Source organism: Chinchilla lanigera, unplaced genomic scaffold (assembly GCF_000276665.1).
Source record: "Chinchilla lanigera isolate Chin_1 unplaced genomic scaffold, ChiLan1.0 scaffold00139, whole genome shotgun sequence".
NCBI lineage: Eukaryota > Metazoa > Chordata > Mammalia > Rodentia > Chinchillidae > Chinchilla > Chinchilla lanigera.
The window spans coordinates 2008591-2027133 of record NW_004955540.1 but is presented as its reverse complement, the minus strand read 5'-3'; the positions used below and the strand labels follow the sequence as shown (position 1 = coordinate 2027133).

Genomic DNA, 18543 nt, shown 5'->3' with positions numbered 1-18543 from the left:
GCTTGTGATATGTTGTAAAATGTTGTATGTCTGTTAATGTTTCCCTCCTTTTATCTTTAAAATAAAAACAAACAAAGAAACAAACAAATTTTACTTTTCTCATTCTTTGGTTCCCCTCCCTTCTATCTTTCCTATTATAACCACTAAGTTTTATGAAACTCTAACTCTATGCTATTACTGTAGAATACTGTCTACTGTCAGTGGAGGCATAGTTGCTCCACTTAGGAGATATTTACTGTAGGTCAATATTTGGTTTGTCTTAGTGTTTAACTATAATTACAGATCTCCTTTCTGTGGTTAAGGGTGGTATATCATTGGCTCTTAGTATATGTCACTGTCCAGTTTGTCTTTGATGCTGTTATTGCTGTGGATTTTACTACTGTAGGCAACCCAACTGAGTTGCTGCTATTAATCAGTTTTCTCTGTATTCCAGTGTCTGACTGCCTTTGTGTTATTGACAGTACTGCGGCCCTCTCTTAGGGAACTGTATGCTGGGCCAAACACACTGCAGCCTCTCCTCCCAAATAAATAGAAGTGGCTAGATTTTTGGTGTCATGGCTTGTCTTGATGTCCCCCAAAGCCTCATGTGGTCATAGGTGGGGCTTTTCAGAGGTGGCTGAATCCATAGCGTGTGCTGCTGGGATTAAGGGGGTGTGACTACTAAATAAATGTGGATTATCAGAAGGCCCAACCTGGGCATGGGTGCTACCTGCTCTAAAGGCATGTAGCCTGGATAGAATGTAAGGGGCAGTGGGATGCAGCTGCTGTTACCTGTTGCTTGCTGGTTCACTATTTTGTTGCTTTGCTGCCTTGTGCCTGCCAGGAACTGTTTCTCTTCTGTCATGCCACCTTGCCTTGGAGCCAGCCAATTATGAACTGAAACCTCTACAAATTGTGAGCTAAATAAACCTTTCCTCCTTTAACTTTGGGTGTCAGGTATTTTGTCTCAGTAACGCAGAAAGTAAGACTTGGACAGAGGGAAAATCCCATAGTTGGCCAAGCCCATATTAGCCAGGTCCAGATTGCATCACTGAAAAGTAGACACTAACTAAAGAAGTCTCCATACTAGCAACAGAGTCTTCCATTACAGTCAAGTTGCAAGCTTCAACACAAAAAGCAAACAAAAAATAGAAACATGGCAAAGCAAGGCAATACAATGTTTCCAAAAACTCCCAACTCCACCAAAACTCCCTGGAGCATTGAGATGCGGTTGAGGGGAGAGTCAGAAACCACAAAGTGAATTATTTGAAAGGCTAACACAGGATAGTGGTGGGGAACCCATGGCATTTGTGCTGTAGTGGGCTACTCATAGCACTGAACACTCTGAAATGTTCACAGACACTGACAGGAGATAAACAGATCATTAACGTGCTTGGTGATCTCAAAGAAGATGTAACTAAACAGATAATGAATCTAATAAACAAAACAATAAGCAAGTTTACAGAAGACACAGATAAAAAGCTAGCTGAAGTAAACAGAATAATACAAAACATGAATATCGAGTTTAGAAAGAATTAAGAGTTCATAAAAGGGTACCAAACAGAAAATTCAACTGAAAGTATGGGCAGGAGAAGGAGCTAATGTGAAGAGAGTGTATCAGAATGAAAGGGCTGTTGCTGGTGACCAATCACTCAGAGATACTATAAGAACAAAAGAACATGAAAAACGGATCCAACAACTGCTAGATGATGCAAAGATTAAGATTAAATGCAATTAGTGAAAAATCAGAAGACGGCACAAATGACATTAAAACAAAAGCTTTTTATAGACATAATAGCAGAAAACTTTTCAAATATGGGAAACGAATTTAATATACAAATGATTGAGGCACACAGAAAACCAAACAGCCACATCAGAAAAGAACCCCTTCTTGGCAAGTTACAGTCAAACTCCCAGAAGTCAAGGACAACAAGAGAACCTTAAAAGATGTCAGAGAAAAGCAGTGAGTCACTTATTAAGGCAAACCCATTAAAATTATAGCAGACTTCTTAACACATATCTTAAAGGCCAGCAGAGCTTTAAGTGAAGCGTTTCAAGCCCTAGAACAAAACAACTTCTATACCAGCCTGATACATCCTGTAAAACTATCTTCCAAAACTGCTGGAGAAATAAGGAACACCAGCACTCCAAAAACTTCTCAAGGATATCTAGAAAGACACAATGAAGTGAATAGTGCCAAAAGCTCTATCAGAATGCATACAATAGGTAGGGTGAGCAGTTAAACAGAAAGGAAAGAAAGGTAATCAGCAACAGGAAAATAATGCAATGACAGGAGTAAGTTAATACATTTCATTACTAATGATTAATGTGAGTGGTCTCAATTCCCCAACTGAAAAACACATATTGGCAGAATGGATCAAGAAACAAAATCCAATGGTATTCCATCTACAAGTAACACATTTAACCCAAAAAGAAATTCACAGACTAAAAATCAAAGGATGAAAAACAATATTCCATGCAACAGGAGCCTGAATACAAGCAGGAGTACAGTATGTATCTTTTTTCCAGATGATGTGGACAGTAAGCCAAAACTGATCAAAAGAGGCAAAGAAGGTCAGCACGTATTAGTTAAGCAAACAATTCAACAGGAAGAGAGAACAAATGTAAACATACATGCACTGAACAGTGGCAGAGCCAACTTCATAAAACTAACACTACTAGACATAAAAGATCAGATAAACATCAATATATATAGTGAGAGACCTCAATATTCTACTGTCATAAATAGAATATTTACTAGACCAAAAAAAAAAAAAAAAAAAATCAACACAGAAATATCAGAGTTGAACAAAAGAACTTTGAACAAAAGAACTTAATAGACATCTATGGTATTCCACTTAACAACAGAATACACATTCTTCTCCACAGCACATAGAACTTTCTCCAAAGTAGATCACATACTAGCCAATAAGCATGCTTAAGTAAATGCAAAAGCATGGAAATTAAGCAACACACTTTTGAACAATCAATGGATCACGGAAGAAGTCAAGGATGAAACAGGAACAAGAGAGTTCCTAAAATTAAACAGTAATGCTAGTACAACATAGCAGAATTGATGGGACACAATGAAAGCAGTCCTAAGAGGGAAGCTGATAGCAGCGAATGTCATAAACTGAGTGAGCACAAATAAATAACCTAATGATGTACTACAAGGTCCTAGGAAAACAAGAACAATCCAAATCCAAAACGAGTATAAGGAAGAAAATTATAAAGACCAGAGCAGAAATCAATGATATTACGACTAAAGAAAACAAAGAATCAATGAATTGATGGGCATGAATTGCATACCTGTAATTCCAGGATTCAGGAAGCTGAGCTAAGAATTTGAGGGCAGCATGGGCTACACAGTGAATTCAGAGCTGGCCTGAACTACACAGCAAGACCCTGTCTCAAAATTAATAAAAAGAAAAGCAATAAATGGGAGCTGGTTCTTCAAAAGAATAAACAAAACAGACAAACAGCTACTCTTACCTAAAAAGGAAAGAAAGACCCAAATTAATGGAATTAGAAATAAAAAAAGTGAAACAACAGATACTGCCCAAATCTAGAAGAGTATTAGCAACTACTTTGCAAAACTATAAACCAATAAATCTAAGAATTTAGAAGAAATGGATAGATCCTAGATACATGAGCAACTAAAAGTGAACTAAGATGATATAAAAATCCTGAATAACCTAATAATATGCAATAAAATTGAAGCAACAATAAAAAACCTATCTGTTAAGAAAAGCCCAGGTCCTCATGCATTCACTGCTGAATTCTACAAGAACTTCAGGGAAGATCTAACATCAGTACTACTCAAACTTTTTAATGAAACTGAAAGGGAAGGAGTACTCCCAAAGTCATTCCTGGAAGCTACCATTACTTGGATTCCAAAACCAGACAAGGATCCAAACAAAAGAGAACTATAGGTCAATCTCTGATGAACACAGATGCAAAAAGCAACAAGATACTGGCAAACAGAATGCAAAATATCATTAAAAAGAACATACATATTACCAAGTAGGCATCATCCTAGGAATGCTAAGATGGTTCAATATATGCAAATCAGTGAATGAACAGAGTCAAGGACAAAAATCACACATCATCTCAAGATATAGAGAAAAAGCTTTTGACAAAATCCCACATGATATGGAAACTCTAAAGTTTGCTTTTCACTTCTTTAAGATGGCTGAAGGAAGTGAAAACGTATGGTCTTGACCTTAAATGGGTAACAAAGCATTTTCCAAAGTATCTATAGTAACTCAGATATTTGTTGATGTTAATTCCAAGATTCAAATTTAAAGTACTTTATGGTTTTGGCCTTACTGACCTTATAAAGGTCCTTGGAAGGTTCTGGGTGAATACTGCTTACCAGAAATTCTTAGGATCAGAAGTATTTCACATTTGTGAGTTTTTTGGATTGTGGAATATTCATATAGATTTTACTGGTCAAGCATCCTTCATCCAAAATGTAAAACTTTTTGAGCATCATGTTAGCATTAAACAAGTTTTAGATATCAGAGTATTTCAGATTTGGGGTTTTCAGATTAGGGATAATCAAATTTGATGTACCATTTGATGAACTGTATCAAATCAATTTGTATTTGTATTGGATAATTTCTCTGTCACTATTACATAAACAGAAAAATGCAGTAAACTGTTCCTGAGGCAAAATCTGAGGCCTACATCTGGTGCTTCAGCCACTAGACTAACTGCAGATACATGAATTAAAGAATTATAACAAGTTGTACATTCAGACATTTTAGTTACTTTATAATCCTGGATGACTTCATATACTATTTAAAAAGTAAAATGAACATTAAAGAACAAACAGTGAAAAAGGGCTTTTATCAGTCCTGTTTTTCTTACACTGAATCAATTGATCATACCTTCTCATGAACTCTGTTTTGTGTTTCAAGTTCCAGATGTCTCATTTCTAGGTCTTTGGCTCTGCTAGCAATTTCTCGATCTCTCATTTGTACCTGTGGCCAAACAACAAACTGTGAGTACCAAAGAGAATTTACGAAGTAATTTTTAATGGTTTTAGTAATCTCATGATCTGAACACCCACTAACAGTATTTACAGTAATAGGGACTGGGTTTTTGAAACTAGAGTAACTGGTAAGGTATTAATATGCAACACTCACTTAATGTTCTTTAACAAAAATCTGTATTTTTGTAAATCTAAGGAACTACCTAATAACTGCAGCCTGAAAGTTGCTGTGTACTATGTAACTGTTCATGTGCTCTGCTCAGACTTAATTTAGGCTTCATTGTTCTCCAAGACTTGATTACTTGGAAGCTTTTCATTCCTATAATACTAGAGGGTTTGGACAAAGCACTCTCGAGAGAGGCGTAGAAATCATCTTAAGTATTTGGTTGCCTAAAATCATAAATATTTTTAGAGATGAAGGAAAAGTACATGATACTTGTTCAAACCAAACCAACCAAGGGGCTGGGGATTTAGCTCAGCGGCAAAGCGCCTGCCTGGCAAGCGCAAGGTCGTGAGTTCGGTTCCCGGTACCGGAGAAAAACCAAAAAAAAAAAAAAAAAAAAAACAAAAAACAAAACAAACCAAACCAACCAAACAAAACTATATAAGCTATCCATCTATCCCTGTTAATTTGTGCATTTACTCAGCATACATTTAGCGACAGCCTTACTACTTGCATTCGCAAGGTAGGTTAGGCACTGTTGAGTAAAAGACATACTACCCATAACATGAAAAGCAATAAATCAGAACTTAGTGGATGTCCTAACATATCCATGGGCTGAAAGAAACAGAGAAGTTCATCTTGAGGAGGTAGGTAGCTCAGAAGTGTGGAGGCTTGAGTCTATAAACAAGAGTAGTGATAACGCTAACAGCTGGAGGGAAGGTTTGGCACAGCTTATGCTTTTAAGGAATTTTGGTTACAGAACTCACATATAAATTTTCAGAAATATAGACAGCTATGTAATACCAAAAACAGATCAACTAAAAAAAAACAAAACCAAACTCAGATCAACTCTGCTTACTGTTAACAGATGTCCACAGTCAGTGTACAGGGCACTTTGGACTCAGTTTTTCCTGCTGCAGCCTGAGAGAAGCTTTTGCAGCTGGGCAGGGCGGACACAATATCAACAACAGGCAGCTGGAAGAAAAGTAGCTAGGAGGGCAGGCAGAGGCTTCACTATGCTATTGATGGGACTTTAGGGTTCTTTGACTATAGAATGCCTTATCCTATCTTAAAGGGATTTCGAATAAAGACATCACTTCTGAGCCTGTATTACTTGTGGGGAAGAACATATACTCTTAGAATCTAATATTAACCTGATTCACTGCATGAGATAATTAAAAACAATTATACATGTAAAAAATCAATTTGCTTTAAAAACAAGCATTATGCTATAAACAGTGATAACGGATTTCTAATACAAATGAATCAAAATACTTTAAAAGATCTAAAATACTTAACATTTTGTCAAAACTAGTTTTTTAAAAATTAAGTTTACTGACACATCTTAGGTATACATAATGATCACATTCATCATAGAGAATTTGTACCTGTACATGATATAACTTGATTCTTTTCTTCTCATTCTCCTAACCTCCCCTTTAATCCCTCTTCCCCTCCTTATTTACAAAAGCTGTTTCTACTTTTCCTTCTCTTATCATTTTTTTCCCTTCCTTTCTTTCCTCCTCCCCTCTCCCTAGTTCCCCTTCCCATTTGAACATTTTCTTCCTACTTCACAGTATCTATTATGCATTTTGGTCCTTATTTATACTTTCTGTTTCTCACCTCAGAGAACAATGAGGTACTACTAAGCTCCTTTCATTCAAACAGTGTGGCACTGCTTAGGAACAGAGAGCATGGGAAGAGATTAAGTGTGTGTGGGAATTCAGTATGTTATAAATCACCAGTTGGCAAATGACTTTGCTAATATTCAATAAATGGTTTTGGGACAACTGACTTGCCCTTTGGAAAGAAGTAAGCTTAGTCCCTAACTCGTTTCTTGCCTCAGATTTTGAGAAATACTTTGGGCTTTATGGGCTATATATAGTTTTTTTCATGATCACTCACTTATGCTGCTGTAGTACAGATGCATCTAATGAGCATGAAAACAAATACATGTGAATATATTCCAGTAAATTTCATTTATGAACACTATAGTTTGAATTCAACATATATTTTAAAAAATTCAATACAATCTTCACATCATAAAATATTATCACTAGTACTTTTTTTTTAGTGGTAATGGGGATCAAACCAAAGGTCTTTCATCAGCTAGGTAAGGGCCCTACTACCAAGCTACACCCCCACAGGTACGACTCTATCTGATTTTTTAAAAAACCTTTCAAAATGTTTAAGCCACTCTAGCCCATGAGCCTCAAGATATAGGTGGTGGCCAGATTTAGCTAATATACAGCAGTATGCTAATCCCTGAGATACAGCAAAGATTTAATAAAAAACAGTAAAACATGAAACTTGAAGAAAATATGTAAAATAGTACCTCAGAATGGGAAGTTCTTTCTAAATATGATATAGAACTGGAAGTCATAAAAACTGAAGTTGACTATCCAAAAATGAAAATATTTTGCAAGACAAAAAAAATGACACAATAAAAATTCTTAAGAGGTGGGCAAGACAGACCAATAGAAAACATTTACACCAGACAAAAAGGCTAATGTCCCAGCCCTCCACTGCATGGCAACCACTAGCCACCTACGGCTGTTGAGCACTTAAAAGTGTTGTAAGTATGAAATGTACTGGAGAACATAACAGTAAACTACCCCACTAATAATATTTTTATATCAATCACTACCTGTTGAAATGATAATTTGCAAATAACTTAGTGGAATAAAATGTTATTAACTTATTTTCACCTGTTTTTATATTGAGTGTGGTCACTAGTAAACTTAAAAAATTATTATGCGGCTCATGATGCATTTCTACTAGACAATGATGCCCCAAATGACACAGAGCCCCCATAAGTTAGTAAGGAAAAACAAGTTGATAGAAAAAAGGATGTTATGAATATGCAATTCTACAAATACAGATAACTGAAGAGATTCAACTTCAATACCAAGGGGGATGGGGCAAGTTAAAATACTCTTTTCTGTTACTCATCAGGCTAGCAAATATTAAGACTGATACACTCTGAAACTGAACAGTCTAGAGTGTAGGTGAGTACCTAGTATATGGCCTGCTTACATGGTTAAACAGGTTTAAACCATTTTTGCACTGAAAATGTACAATACAGCATAGCTTTGTATTGCAAAACACTGCCAAATGACCTAAAGGTCCAATAGCAAAGAATTAAACTATGGTAAACTTAGCCATGGAATACTAAACGACCACAAAAAAAAAATACATATGCATATAATAATATGAAGATATATTTGATGAAAATTAAAAACTTGGTACAAAAATAAAAGGCACAGGGAGAACAAAATCTTATTTTGTGTAAGTATAGTAATATGGGAAAGAAAACTAAACCACCACCATTTTGTGTTCTAGTGCCATTTTAAAGATTAAGTTTCTCTTTCCTTAAGCTTGTTTCTTGTAAATGTTGCCATAGCTACCTAACTGGATACCACCCCATGCTCTGTCATAAGACTGCTTGTCCCCTGTGTAAAATGTCTAACACTTTTGTTCCTTTGTCACAAGTTAAGCCCATGCTTTGTAGTATTTCTGTAGCTGCACTAAATCATATCAGCACTGCCCCTCCCAGACCTGGAACTAGAACTGTGTAATACCCTCCACTCCCACCCTTTCGGGTCAGTGCTGGTCATGTACTGAGTGCCCACTGCTGGCCCCCAATAACCTTCCTTGTCTCTGCATCTGGCCTCTGCAGGTGACTTAATTAAATAAATACCTTTGCCCACAATAGGAAGATGGGATTATAATTACTCTTCTATTTGTAGAAATATACCTGAAAGGCTGTATAATTAGCCATTTAAAAAAAAAGTTTACCTCTGGAGATGAAATGAGGAAGCATAAAAAGACCCACTTTCAATTCTATATATTTTGTATGGAAAATTCTTTTTATATTGCCCATGTGTAAATTTTTGTATTAAAAAGAACATTTTCCTTCATTCACAATTAATTTAAAATGGTGAATTTAAAACATTTGTATTTTTAGAGAGGTAGTCATCAAGGACATAATTAAACTAAATAATTTTCCCGATATATATTTTTAAAAAATTTTTTGGCATTACAAGAGAGGGAACCCAAGGACTTGTATATCCTAGGCAAGCCCTCTACCATTGAGCTACACCTTCAGCCCTTTTAAATTATTTTAAATTTTAAGACAGGGCCAGGGATATAGCTCAGTAGCACAAGCACCTGCCTGGCAAGTGCAAGGTCCTGAGTTCAATTCCTGGTAACCTCTCCCACAAATATTTGAGACAAGATCTTACTAAACTGTCCAGGCTGGCTTCAAACTGGCCATCTTCCTGCTTGTGCCTCCCTAGTTGCTGGGGTTAGAGGAACGCACCATCACAGCCAGCTTTCCAGAATTTCTTAAATATTTAACCATTAATGAAATAAAAAGGAGTAAGAATACTTGAGAGTTAAAGTAAACAAAATTGAAGGGACTGTGTAGTATTCACTGTGGACTCAGAATATTATTTAACATGCAGGTATTCATTACATTAAATGAGAATAAGTGGAGATGATTTATAAGTACTAAATAAAAAATAAACCTTTCTCACAATTGCATCATCCAGTCTTTGTAGTTCCATCTCACGCTGATCTTGCTGGAGCTTCAGAAAATGCCGCCTAGCAGCATCCTGTAATTGTATTTCCTTTATTTTCAGCTCTCTTTTCACAGCAGCTAGTCTTAAACACAGAACACATCAAGAGGAATAAAGCATCTCCCAGGACAGATCTAATGTTTGCACAGTGAGTTCTGCCGGCCAGTTATTTCAGTACTTTCCCACACTGACTTGCACCACTGTAATATAGCTGTGTTTACATCAATTAAAGATGCCCCACGGCACAAGCTGCATTCGTGAGGATGGCAAGTGGTCCAGATGGAACTGGTGATCTTTTTCACATGCAAACTTCTAACAAGCTTACCAGTCAGAGCATCTCAATACAAGTAATATCCTTTAAACGAAGGAAAAATGCCAAAAAAAGCCCAATGTGACCCAATACGATGTATATTTATTTTGTAATTTCTTAATGTACCCTAGGAATCTGTTTCATAAAGTTCCTAGTAAGAATCAGTAAATACTTAGAGAAGTGAACTCCCCCAAATTAGGCTTAGTCTAGTTGCTTATACTGTAATTTCAATTAATTTAACTTTTTTTATTAACATACTTTTAAACATTTATACTTCTTCCTTTGTCCGCCAAAGTATTAAATGCAAATGATGTATTTTATGCTTCCACTGTGAGGTTGCATGGTTACCATTAAAACACAATTTAAAAAATTATACTCACTGCTAAGCGTGGTGGCACACCCCTATAATCCCATCACTTGGGAGGCTGAGGCAGGAGGATTGTTGTGAGTTCGAGACCAGCCTATGCTACAAAATGAACTCAAGACTAGCCTGAACTGCATAGCGAGACCTTGTCTCAAAAAAAAAAAAAAATTATACTCACAAAAAGTGATTTACCTAGAACTCCATTACAAAGCATTTTCTTCCATGTCTGTAATTTGGTAAGCACCCCCCTCCATTATTATGTTATCCTTCTTTTACTCTTTAAAACAAAAAAAAAAAAACAAGAAAAGAAAGGGGGAAAAGACAGACTTTACATGATGCATCTAGCCATGGGTAAGACTTTAGGACTAGTAATTTAAAAAAAAAGGAAAAAAACCAAAGCAAAAAACAAAAAACAAAGCATCTTCTTCCTACTACAGAATAATGTTTCTAAATAATGTCCTTCAAGGTACATTAGATCTTATATTACATCTGAATAATCAGTGTGAAGTTATATCTATGTATCAGTATAGTTTTAGAATAATACTTTTATGTATCAATTGTTTGAAAAGCAGTATATATATTCTTTTTATTAACTTAAATATTTGCTTAATGGAAATTAAGCTGGCTAGTTCTACATATACTTCTGTTCTTAAATGAGAATACAGAAGAAAAAAAAATTATTCAGCTGAATAATGTCTGGATTTTTCAGTGTGGTGAAATGTACCTCTGCTGTTGCTCTACCACCTTCTCTTCCTCTTGTAAGAGCATTTCTCTTCTGGTTTTTTCAGCTTTACGAAGCAGTTCTTGTTTCTGGTACCAAGCTTCATCTTCCATTCCTTGCTGGTCTACTTCAGCTTGCATGTCTTCTACTGTCTGCCTTAAGTAGACAATATTTATTATTATGAAAATGCAAACAAGAAAGCTAAGAAATGCAGTCCATAAACAATCAAAACACAAAATTAATATATAATACCCAAATTTCCTTCAAACTTTGATTTTACACAAATGCTTCATGATTTAAATATATTTTTCATTAAAAACTTAATTGTTTGCGACAGATTCCATTTCTGTCCAAGACATATTCCATGATTACCTCTCTCTCAAGTAATCCAGTTCATCATTTCTTATTCTTTCTTGTTCCTGTGTCTGGTAGTCCACAATAAACTTTGGATATTGATTAAATACTGGATACTGCCCTTTTGTGAGTGCAACAAAAACTCCCAATTCACTTTTGGGATGAATATTAGCAGGTGTGACCTCCATGAGATGATAAACTTCTTTAATCACAACACTTATATCCAGGTTATTCCGATGGTGAAAAAAATACTGCAAGAAAATTCGATATTTAAATCAACATTTACATAACAAAGCAATTATGAAGTGGCATTAAAACAAGAGTTCCAAACTTTAAATGTGAATTTATTAAGTTTTTTTTTTGTAAATTCACTGAAGCTTTTATTAACCCATTTAAAAATAAGGGTTAAAATTTGTATTTTCAAACTTCAATAAGATGTAAGAACGACTTATGAAATTTTGAAATAAAAATTATGTATATTTTAATTCAAAATGAAGGCTTCCCTTAGAACAGAAGAATAATGCACCAACACTGGCGCAATCGCTTGTTGCAGGGAGTTTTAAAAATTCAAAATCCAAAATTAATTAGAAAATAAATTAGACTGATTGCCTAAAAACACCTAATACAGTTTCACATTATCTTGTTCTGCTGGCAGACCCAAAATTTAAAATATACATGTATTTATCACGTGACCATAAAGCGAGAACAAAGTTTAATTTGACAAGAATCATAAAATAAGTCACATATTCATGCAGAAACAATTTTCTACCAAAAAAAATCTTTCTTTTTAAAACCAGCCCCAACGCTCTTTTAGTCATTTCTTACCATGTCTCAAAACTCTCAGTTACCATTTTACAGGTGTAATAAGCATCCAGACCATCAAAGACTAGAAGGGCTCCTGATCATATACAGAACAAACAACTACCCAAGCTTTCAACATCCTTTATGTAGGAAAACAAAAGCACAAAACCCCAACGTTATTATGACTTTTCTGATGCTACGATTGTAAGACTAACAGCTTGCTGTAACTGCCTGTTTAACTGCCCATGAGCTAGGTAAGGTCAGGGATATAGTCTACTCTGTTATCCCATTATATTCCTACCATCTAGTACCAGGCCTGATGTGCAATAGGTACTCAAGCAATAAATGTATGCTTTAACTGAAATGTGAGACACTATTTTTTTTCTTTTTTTGAGACAGGGTCTCACTCTACAGTTCAGGCTGGCCTTGAGCTCACTTTGTAACATAGGTTGCTCTCAAACTCACAGCAATCATCCTGCCTCAGCCTCCCGAGTGATGGGATTACAGGTGTACACCACCACACCCGAGAAACTCATCTTAGGAACAGGGCATTTACCTCAAAATCATCCTTAAAAGTACAGTGGAGCAAAGGCACTCTACAACATATGTTGTAGGCTACCACAGTCATCAGAAGGAAGGAAGGATGGTTGGAAAAAATGTTGTCAAATAATTTGAGCCACTCTTCTCTTGTCAGTACTTCCGAGAACACAGTTTCAAGAAGAGGCCATGCATACAGCTAAAATAAGTAAGGAAAATTTATTATTTTTTAAAATTTTCTAAAGAAAAGTCTAAACAGTCATTGATAATATTCTCTTACATGCAATTTAAGCTACAAAAATTATTCAATACATAATTATGAAAAGAGCTACTTAATTTGGAGCCTATTTATAGGTTTTCAGGAAGGGAGTTCATTTTTCGTTTTTTGTTTATTTCCGGTACAGGGAATCGAACTCACAACCTTGCGCTTGCCAGGCAGGCGTTGTGCCGCTGAGCTAAATCCCCAGCCCCCAAGGAAGGCAGTTTAATGGAGAAGAATGGAATTCTGTTAAAATACAAATGTAGTATGCCTTCTTTTTTTTTTTTCTCCTGGTACTGGGAATTGAACTCACGACGTCGTGCTTGCCAGGTAGGTACTGTGCCGCTGAGCTAAATCCCCAGCCCCAGTATGCTTTTTCTATACTCCTCATGGAAATACTGTTTTATTTGTGTCAGGATCAGTTTTAGCTCCCCAAATAAGTTACCTTATTCTAGAAAGCTGACCTCTTACCTGGGAGGTTACATCGTGATCTATAAAGTGCTGTAGTAATTCCTTGTCATGAAATGCCAGAACATTTTCTATCATACTAAGAATATTGATAGGAGGATTAGGAAAGTATTCAAACCAGTACTGGCACCAATTGACTACAAAGGAAAGAAAAGAATATTTATCTTTAAATGCCTTTTTATATTATAAAAGGACTTTGTAATTCTTAAATGTTTACACTCCTTATATATCCTCAGAATAAATAAAATATACATTTTAAAATTCTAGATCAAGAGATTTAAAAAAATTCTATCATGTTAATACAGTATCTGAGGTACACAGAAAATTTCTGTAGTTAACAACAATGTGTCAATTAAAACAAAGAAAACTTTCCAAACTATTCTTGATCCTAGTTATAGGATATTCTGGTTCCTACTTATTTCTGTTTTATAGAAGTAACAAAAAGATCCTGATAAACAAAAAGATCCTTCCTTAAAAGGTCCCTATGCAAGCCTTCATTATACAAGATCAATGTTAACATGGCAGTCTCTTCAAATCCACTAAAATTCATATGTAATCAAAATCAGAAAAACATAGGAAGCCGGGCATGGTGGTAAATGCCTGTAATCCCAGCACCTGGGAAGCTGAGGTGGGAGGATTTGCCATGAATTCGAGGTCAGCATGGGCTACATAGTGAGACCCTGTCTCAAAAAGAAAAGCAAAACTTAGAAAAAATGCTCAAAACTATATTTTTACATATTTATAGCAAAACATAAAACCAAATATGTACATATTGTACCCCATCCATTAAATGACAGAAAGTTCCCTGACTGCTCTACAATCATAGTATCAAGTAACCACACAAACTGATTTTCAATCTAATTAATCAATGACATTTTGTTTCAGTAAACTTTACTTGAAAACCAATCAGTGACAATTTTCTGAAGGTCAGTTAGTCCAAGGTAGACTCCATTCTACTCATAATCTTCTATGGCTAGCTAAGTGCACCGTGTAATCAATGCAACCCACAAAAATATTCTCCAAAGATCATCAGCTTTAGCTTAGTAAGTCTATATTTAACGTCCTTTATTAATCAAATCCTGCTTTTTAATTTTTAAATATAAGCTGACCACCCATAAAATATTTGGGAAGTTTTTCCAAATTTAGAGTTTTTCAGATATTGGAATTATTTGCAGACTTTACTTTTACCCTTAATTCTGAAGTCTGAAATGTTCTAAAATCTAAACATCCAAAAGTATTATACTGGCACTCAAAAAGCTTCAGATATTGGACTTCAAATTATTAGATCAGAGATGCTCAACTTGATGAGTTTAGGTTTCAATCTTTGCTATTAAGATCCATCTCAAAAAAATAAAACTAGGCTTTATCAGCAGAATATTATATTAGATAGTTTATAAGGACTTTCCATTTTGGAATTCCAATATTTCATGTATTACTAGCCACTGAAATATGTGCTTTAGCTCATATTTCAATCATAAAGACTAAGCTTGGAAAGAAATATTTCAGCCGCTTCAAACTGCTACTTTAGGAAAACTGGGACCAGCAGCACTTACTAAGCATCTGTTTTGTATCAGACACTGGAAGTTTATAAAGCTCTGACTCCATATTTAATATTCACTAAGAGAATACTGTTTGTTAGCAAGAGAGAAACTCGGCTATCTATGGTAATCTTATGCCATTTAAAAAGTATTTTTGTTTTGCTTTGGTGCCACTACAACAGAAACATGGGTAAAGGACATAAGGACACACTGACTGATACCAGAAAAAGAGGATGATGGTGTGGAGATTCTGTGTTCACAGAGCCATACTCTTCCATAGTGGCTGCACCATGTAACATCCCACCCCAGCAGTATGTCAAAGTCCCACATCCTCATCCAGAATTGTTCATTTAAATATAGCCACTGTAGCAGGCATGTAGTAATGCAGTAGGTATGAGGTAATATGTAATATCTCATTGTGGTTTTGATTTATATTTCCTTGGATTGATTTATATTTCCTAATGATTACTGATGCTAAGTGATCTTTATGTGCTTACTAGTCATCTGACTATATTCTATGGAGAAATGTCTAGTTAAATTCTTGTCATTTTTTAATTGGATTGTCTCTTTTTTATTGCATTGTACTTTTTTTTTTCTTAAAACAGTACTATTGGCAGAGCAAGACAGTACGATGGTTTTGGGGCTTTCGCTACTAACAGCAATTCTGGGAGTCTATGTGAAAATTATTATATTTACAAATGAGGTTGATCATGACATTGTTATTTTTAAAAGTAAAATCTGAAATAACTTCAATGTCCAACATTAGATTAAGCTTGCACATGCATACTATAGAAATATTATAGCCAATAAAAACTCATAAAATTTATAAAAGTCAGGGAAATGTATATGGTTTAAAAAAGTAGGATGATTACAACGAACTTTTTAAAATGTGTAGGAAAATTAGAAAATTAAAATTCTTATAGGTGAATAAATTATGGTATACTAATAAGATGAATTATTATGTAGGCAATAAACCATTTTTCAGTAATATTTAATGATCTGGGAGGACATGCGCTTATAATAAATTCATTAGTATATTATCATGTATATATCTCTGGAATAGAGAAATATTGATGAATTTTCTTTCATATATTTTCTCCAATGATCAGTACAAACATCAAAACAAAACAAATATACAATATAACAATATACAACCATGTCATGAAACAAAAAGTATAGAAATACCCTAAAATATTCACAGTAGATATACTTAGGTCTTTTTAAAGTTCTACTTTTCAGAATTTTATTTTTAGTTAAGTGGATATCTCTTTTGTAGAAGAAAAACATGTAAGTGCTTTAAAATACATAAAAATTATTTTGTCAAACCTATTTATGATTTGGATGCAGTTTAACAGACTCGATTTACAAGAAGATGATGCCTCATTTTTCAGTGCAGATGAAGGTGGTGAGCAGTAAACACAACAGCTGGGAACAGACTTGGAGCCTGACTGCCAGGTGCAAATGTGTGCTCTGCCATTCACCTACCCTTGGGTAACTGAAGTTCGCTCTGCCTCTGAGTCTATAAAACTGGAATATAATGCCTACTTCACAGGACTGTTAGGAGGAGTAGCTCAGTGAACAAAGGCCAAACACTGAGCACAGTGCCTGGTACACAGAAAGCTGCTCATGCACGGTGAAGACAAGGACACACAGCAGCCAAACGCTGGACCTGAGAAAGGCACTGTGTATAAAATGCTTTGTAAGTTTAGAGCAATCCTAAGAGTAACTGACTTGTAATAAGAGAACAATCTCAGCCTGTCACTAACCAAATCTAGTCTGCAACAGCATTTTCTAAAATTTTATCTTCTAAAATTTAAATGTCCAAATTTCCTTATAAATAAAAAAGTTTACATATAAATGTTTGAAATATCTACCTTATACTCTCACTTGGTTGTGTCACAATTTTTTTGACTGAAAAGTGGAGAAAACTAGAAATATCAAACATCGCAAAGATGGCAAGACTTCAGGGAAATATCTAAGAATCCATTTTTGGTTTCATTCTGTAGTAATTACCTAGTTACTTACTTATGAGAGTAGCAACAACTTCAAAACAGATAAGCTGGTTATTCTGGAATAACTTTACAAATGGAAATGCCAAGAGAGGGAGATATGGTGTGTCACTAAAGATGGCAGACCAATGAGCTAAAGCAGATAGGGTTCTGTGAATACAACAATGAAGACCAGAAAAGAACGATTAAAATTTATCTGAACAAATGATACATTTACATGATAATAACTCAATGCAGAAGGGAGATTTGGTAAAAACTGTCCCTCTTACCCCCTTATCATCTACTTTACCTCTTTCTTTTTTCTTTTTGAGACAGGGTCTCGCTCTGCAGTTCAGGCTGGCCTTAAGCTCACTTTGTGGCCTAGGCTGGTCTCAAACTTGCAGTGATCCTCCTGCCTCAGCCTCCCAATTACTGGGATTACAGGCATGCGCCACCACACCCGGCTTACTTTACCTCTTTAGAAACAATCATGGTTAAAATTATAAATCTTTCCCAGCACTCAGGAGGCTTAGGCATAAGGACCACTGTGAGCTCGAGGCCAGCCTGGGCTACACAGTGAGACCCCGTCTCAACACAAACAAACAAACGGGTATATAAATTTTTTTGTAAAATTGCAATTAGAGGTATATTATAAACATTGTTCTGTATCTTGCATTTTTCAACTAACAGTCTCCCAGAAATAGGTTTTTCAGTACATGCAGAGCCATTTGTCTCACATTTTACAAACATATGTGACAGATTTGAACAAATATACCTGTTTCTTTAACATATCCCTATTATTGAGCCCAAGAGTTTCCAAGCTTTTATAAATAAGGATCACTGAGTAGCTCTCACACATCATTCTTCAGGTTTGTACATCATTCTTCAACACGGATTTGCTGGTTTTTTTTGTTTTTTTTTTTTGCGGTACCAGGGATTGAACTCACGACCTTGCGCTTACCACTGAGCTATATCCCCAGGCCCTTCAATACAGATTTGGATGAATTCCTAGAAAGGGAACAGTTGAGTGAAAGGAGAGTGTTTTTGTTTTTGTTTCTAGAGAGGAGGTGAGGTGTGTGTTTGTAATTTCAATGGCTCGTGCCAAATTATGCTCCACTGAAAGTGTCTATTCACATTCCATCTGTGTAAAGAGGTATGTTTTCTTAAACTCTTGGCAACATAATTTGCTATCAATCATTTCTTTCAGACCTTTAATCTGAGAGATGCAACTTCTCTTATTATAAGGAGGTTAAACAGCATCTTTTAATGTTCAAGAACAACCTCTACTGCTGTGAACTGTTTGTTCAATCTTTATCCATTCTGTATCAGTCAGTCCTTTTCACAATTATTTACATGAGCACTTCATATATTAAAGAAACCAGTCATTAATTTGTTGTGTTTTACATATATTTTCTGTTTTATATGTGTGTTCTGGAAATTTTTTAAATGTAGAGATGTATATTCATGTCGTAACAACTGCTTCTG

At 35.3% G+C, this 18543-nt stretch overlaps 1 protein-coding gene across 4 annotated transcripts in view; it reads right to left on the bottom strand.

The window, feature by feature from the left end:
- The window catches only part of Tbc1d31 (TBC1 domain family, member 31), an 81038-nt gene that overhangs the window by 18217 nt on the left and 44278 nt on the right, over positions 1-18543 (bottom strand). For all 4 annotated transcript variants that reach the window (XM_005410914.2, XM_013507920.1, XM_013507921.1 and 1 more), the window contains 7 exons: positions 17096-17229; positions 13536-13669; positions 12825-13004; positions 11486-11718; positions 11117-11269; positions 9677-9803; positions 4872-4964 (listed from right to left, as the gene is read on the bottom strand). In XM_005410914.2, coding sequence (XP_005410971.1) covers positions 4872-4964; positions 9677-9803; positions 11117-11269; positions 11486-11718; positions 12825-13004; positions 13536-13669; positions 17096-17229 — 1054 coding nt within the window. The remainder of the gene's footprint in view (positions 1-4871; positions 4965-9676; positions 9804-11116; positions 11270-11485; positions 11719-12824; positions 13005-13535; positions 13670-17095; positions 17230-18543) is intronic.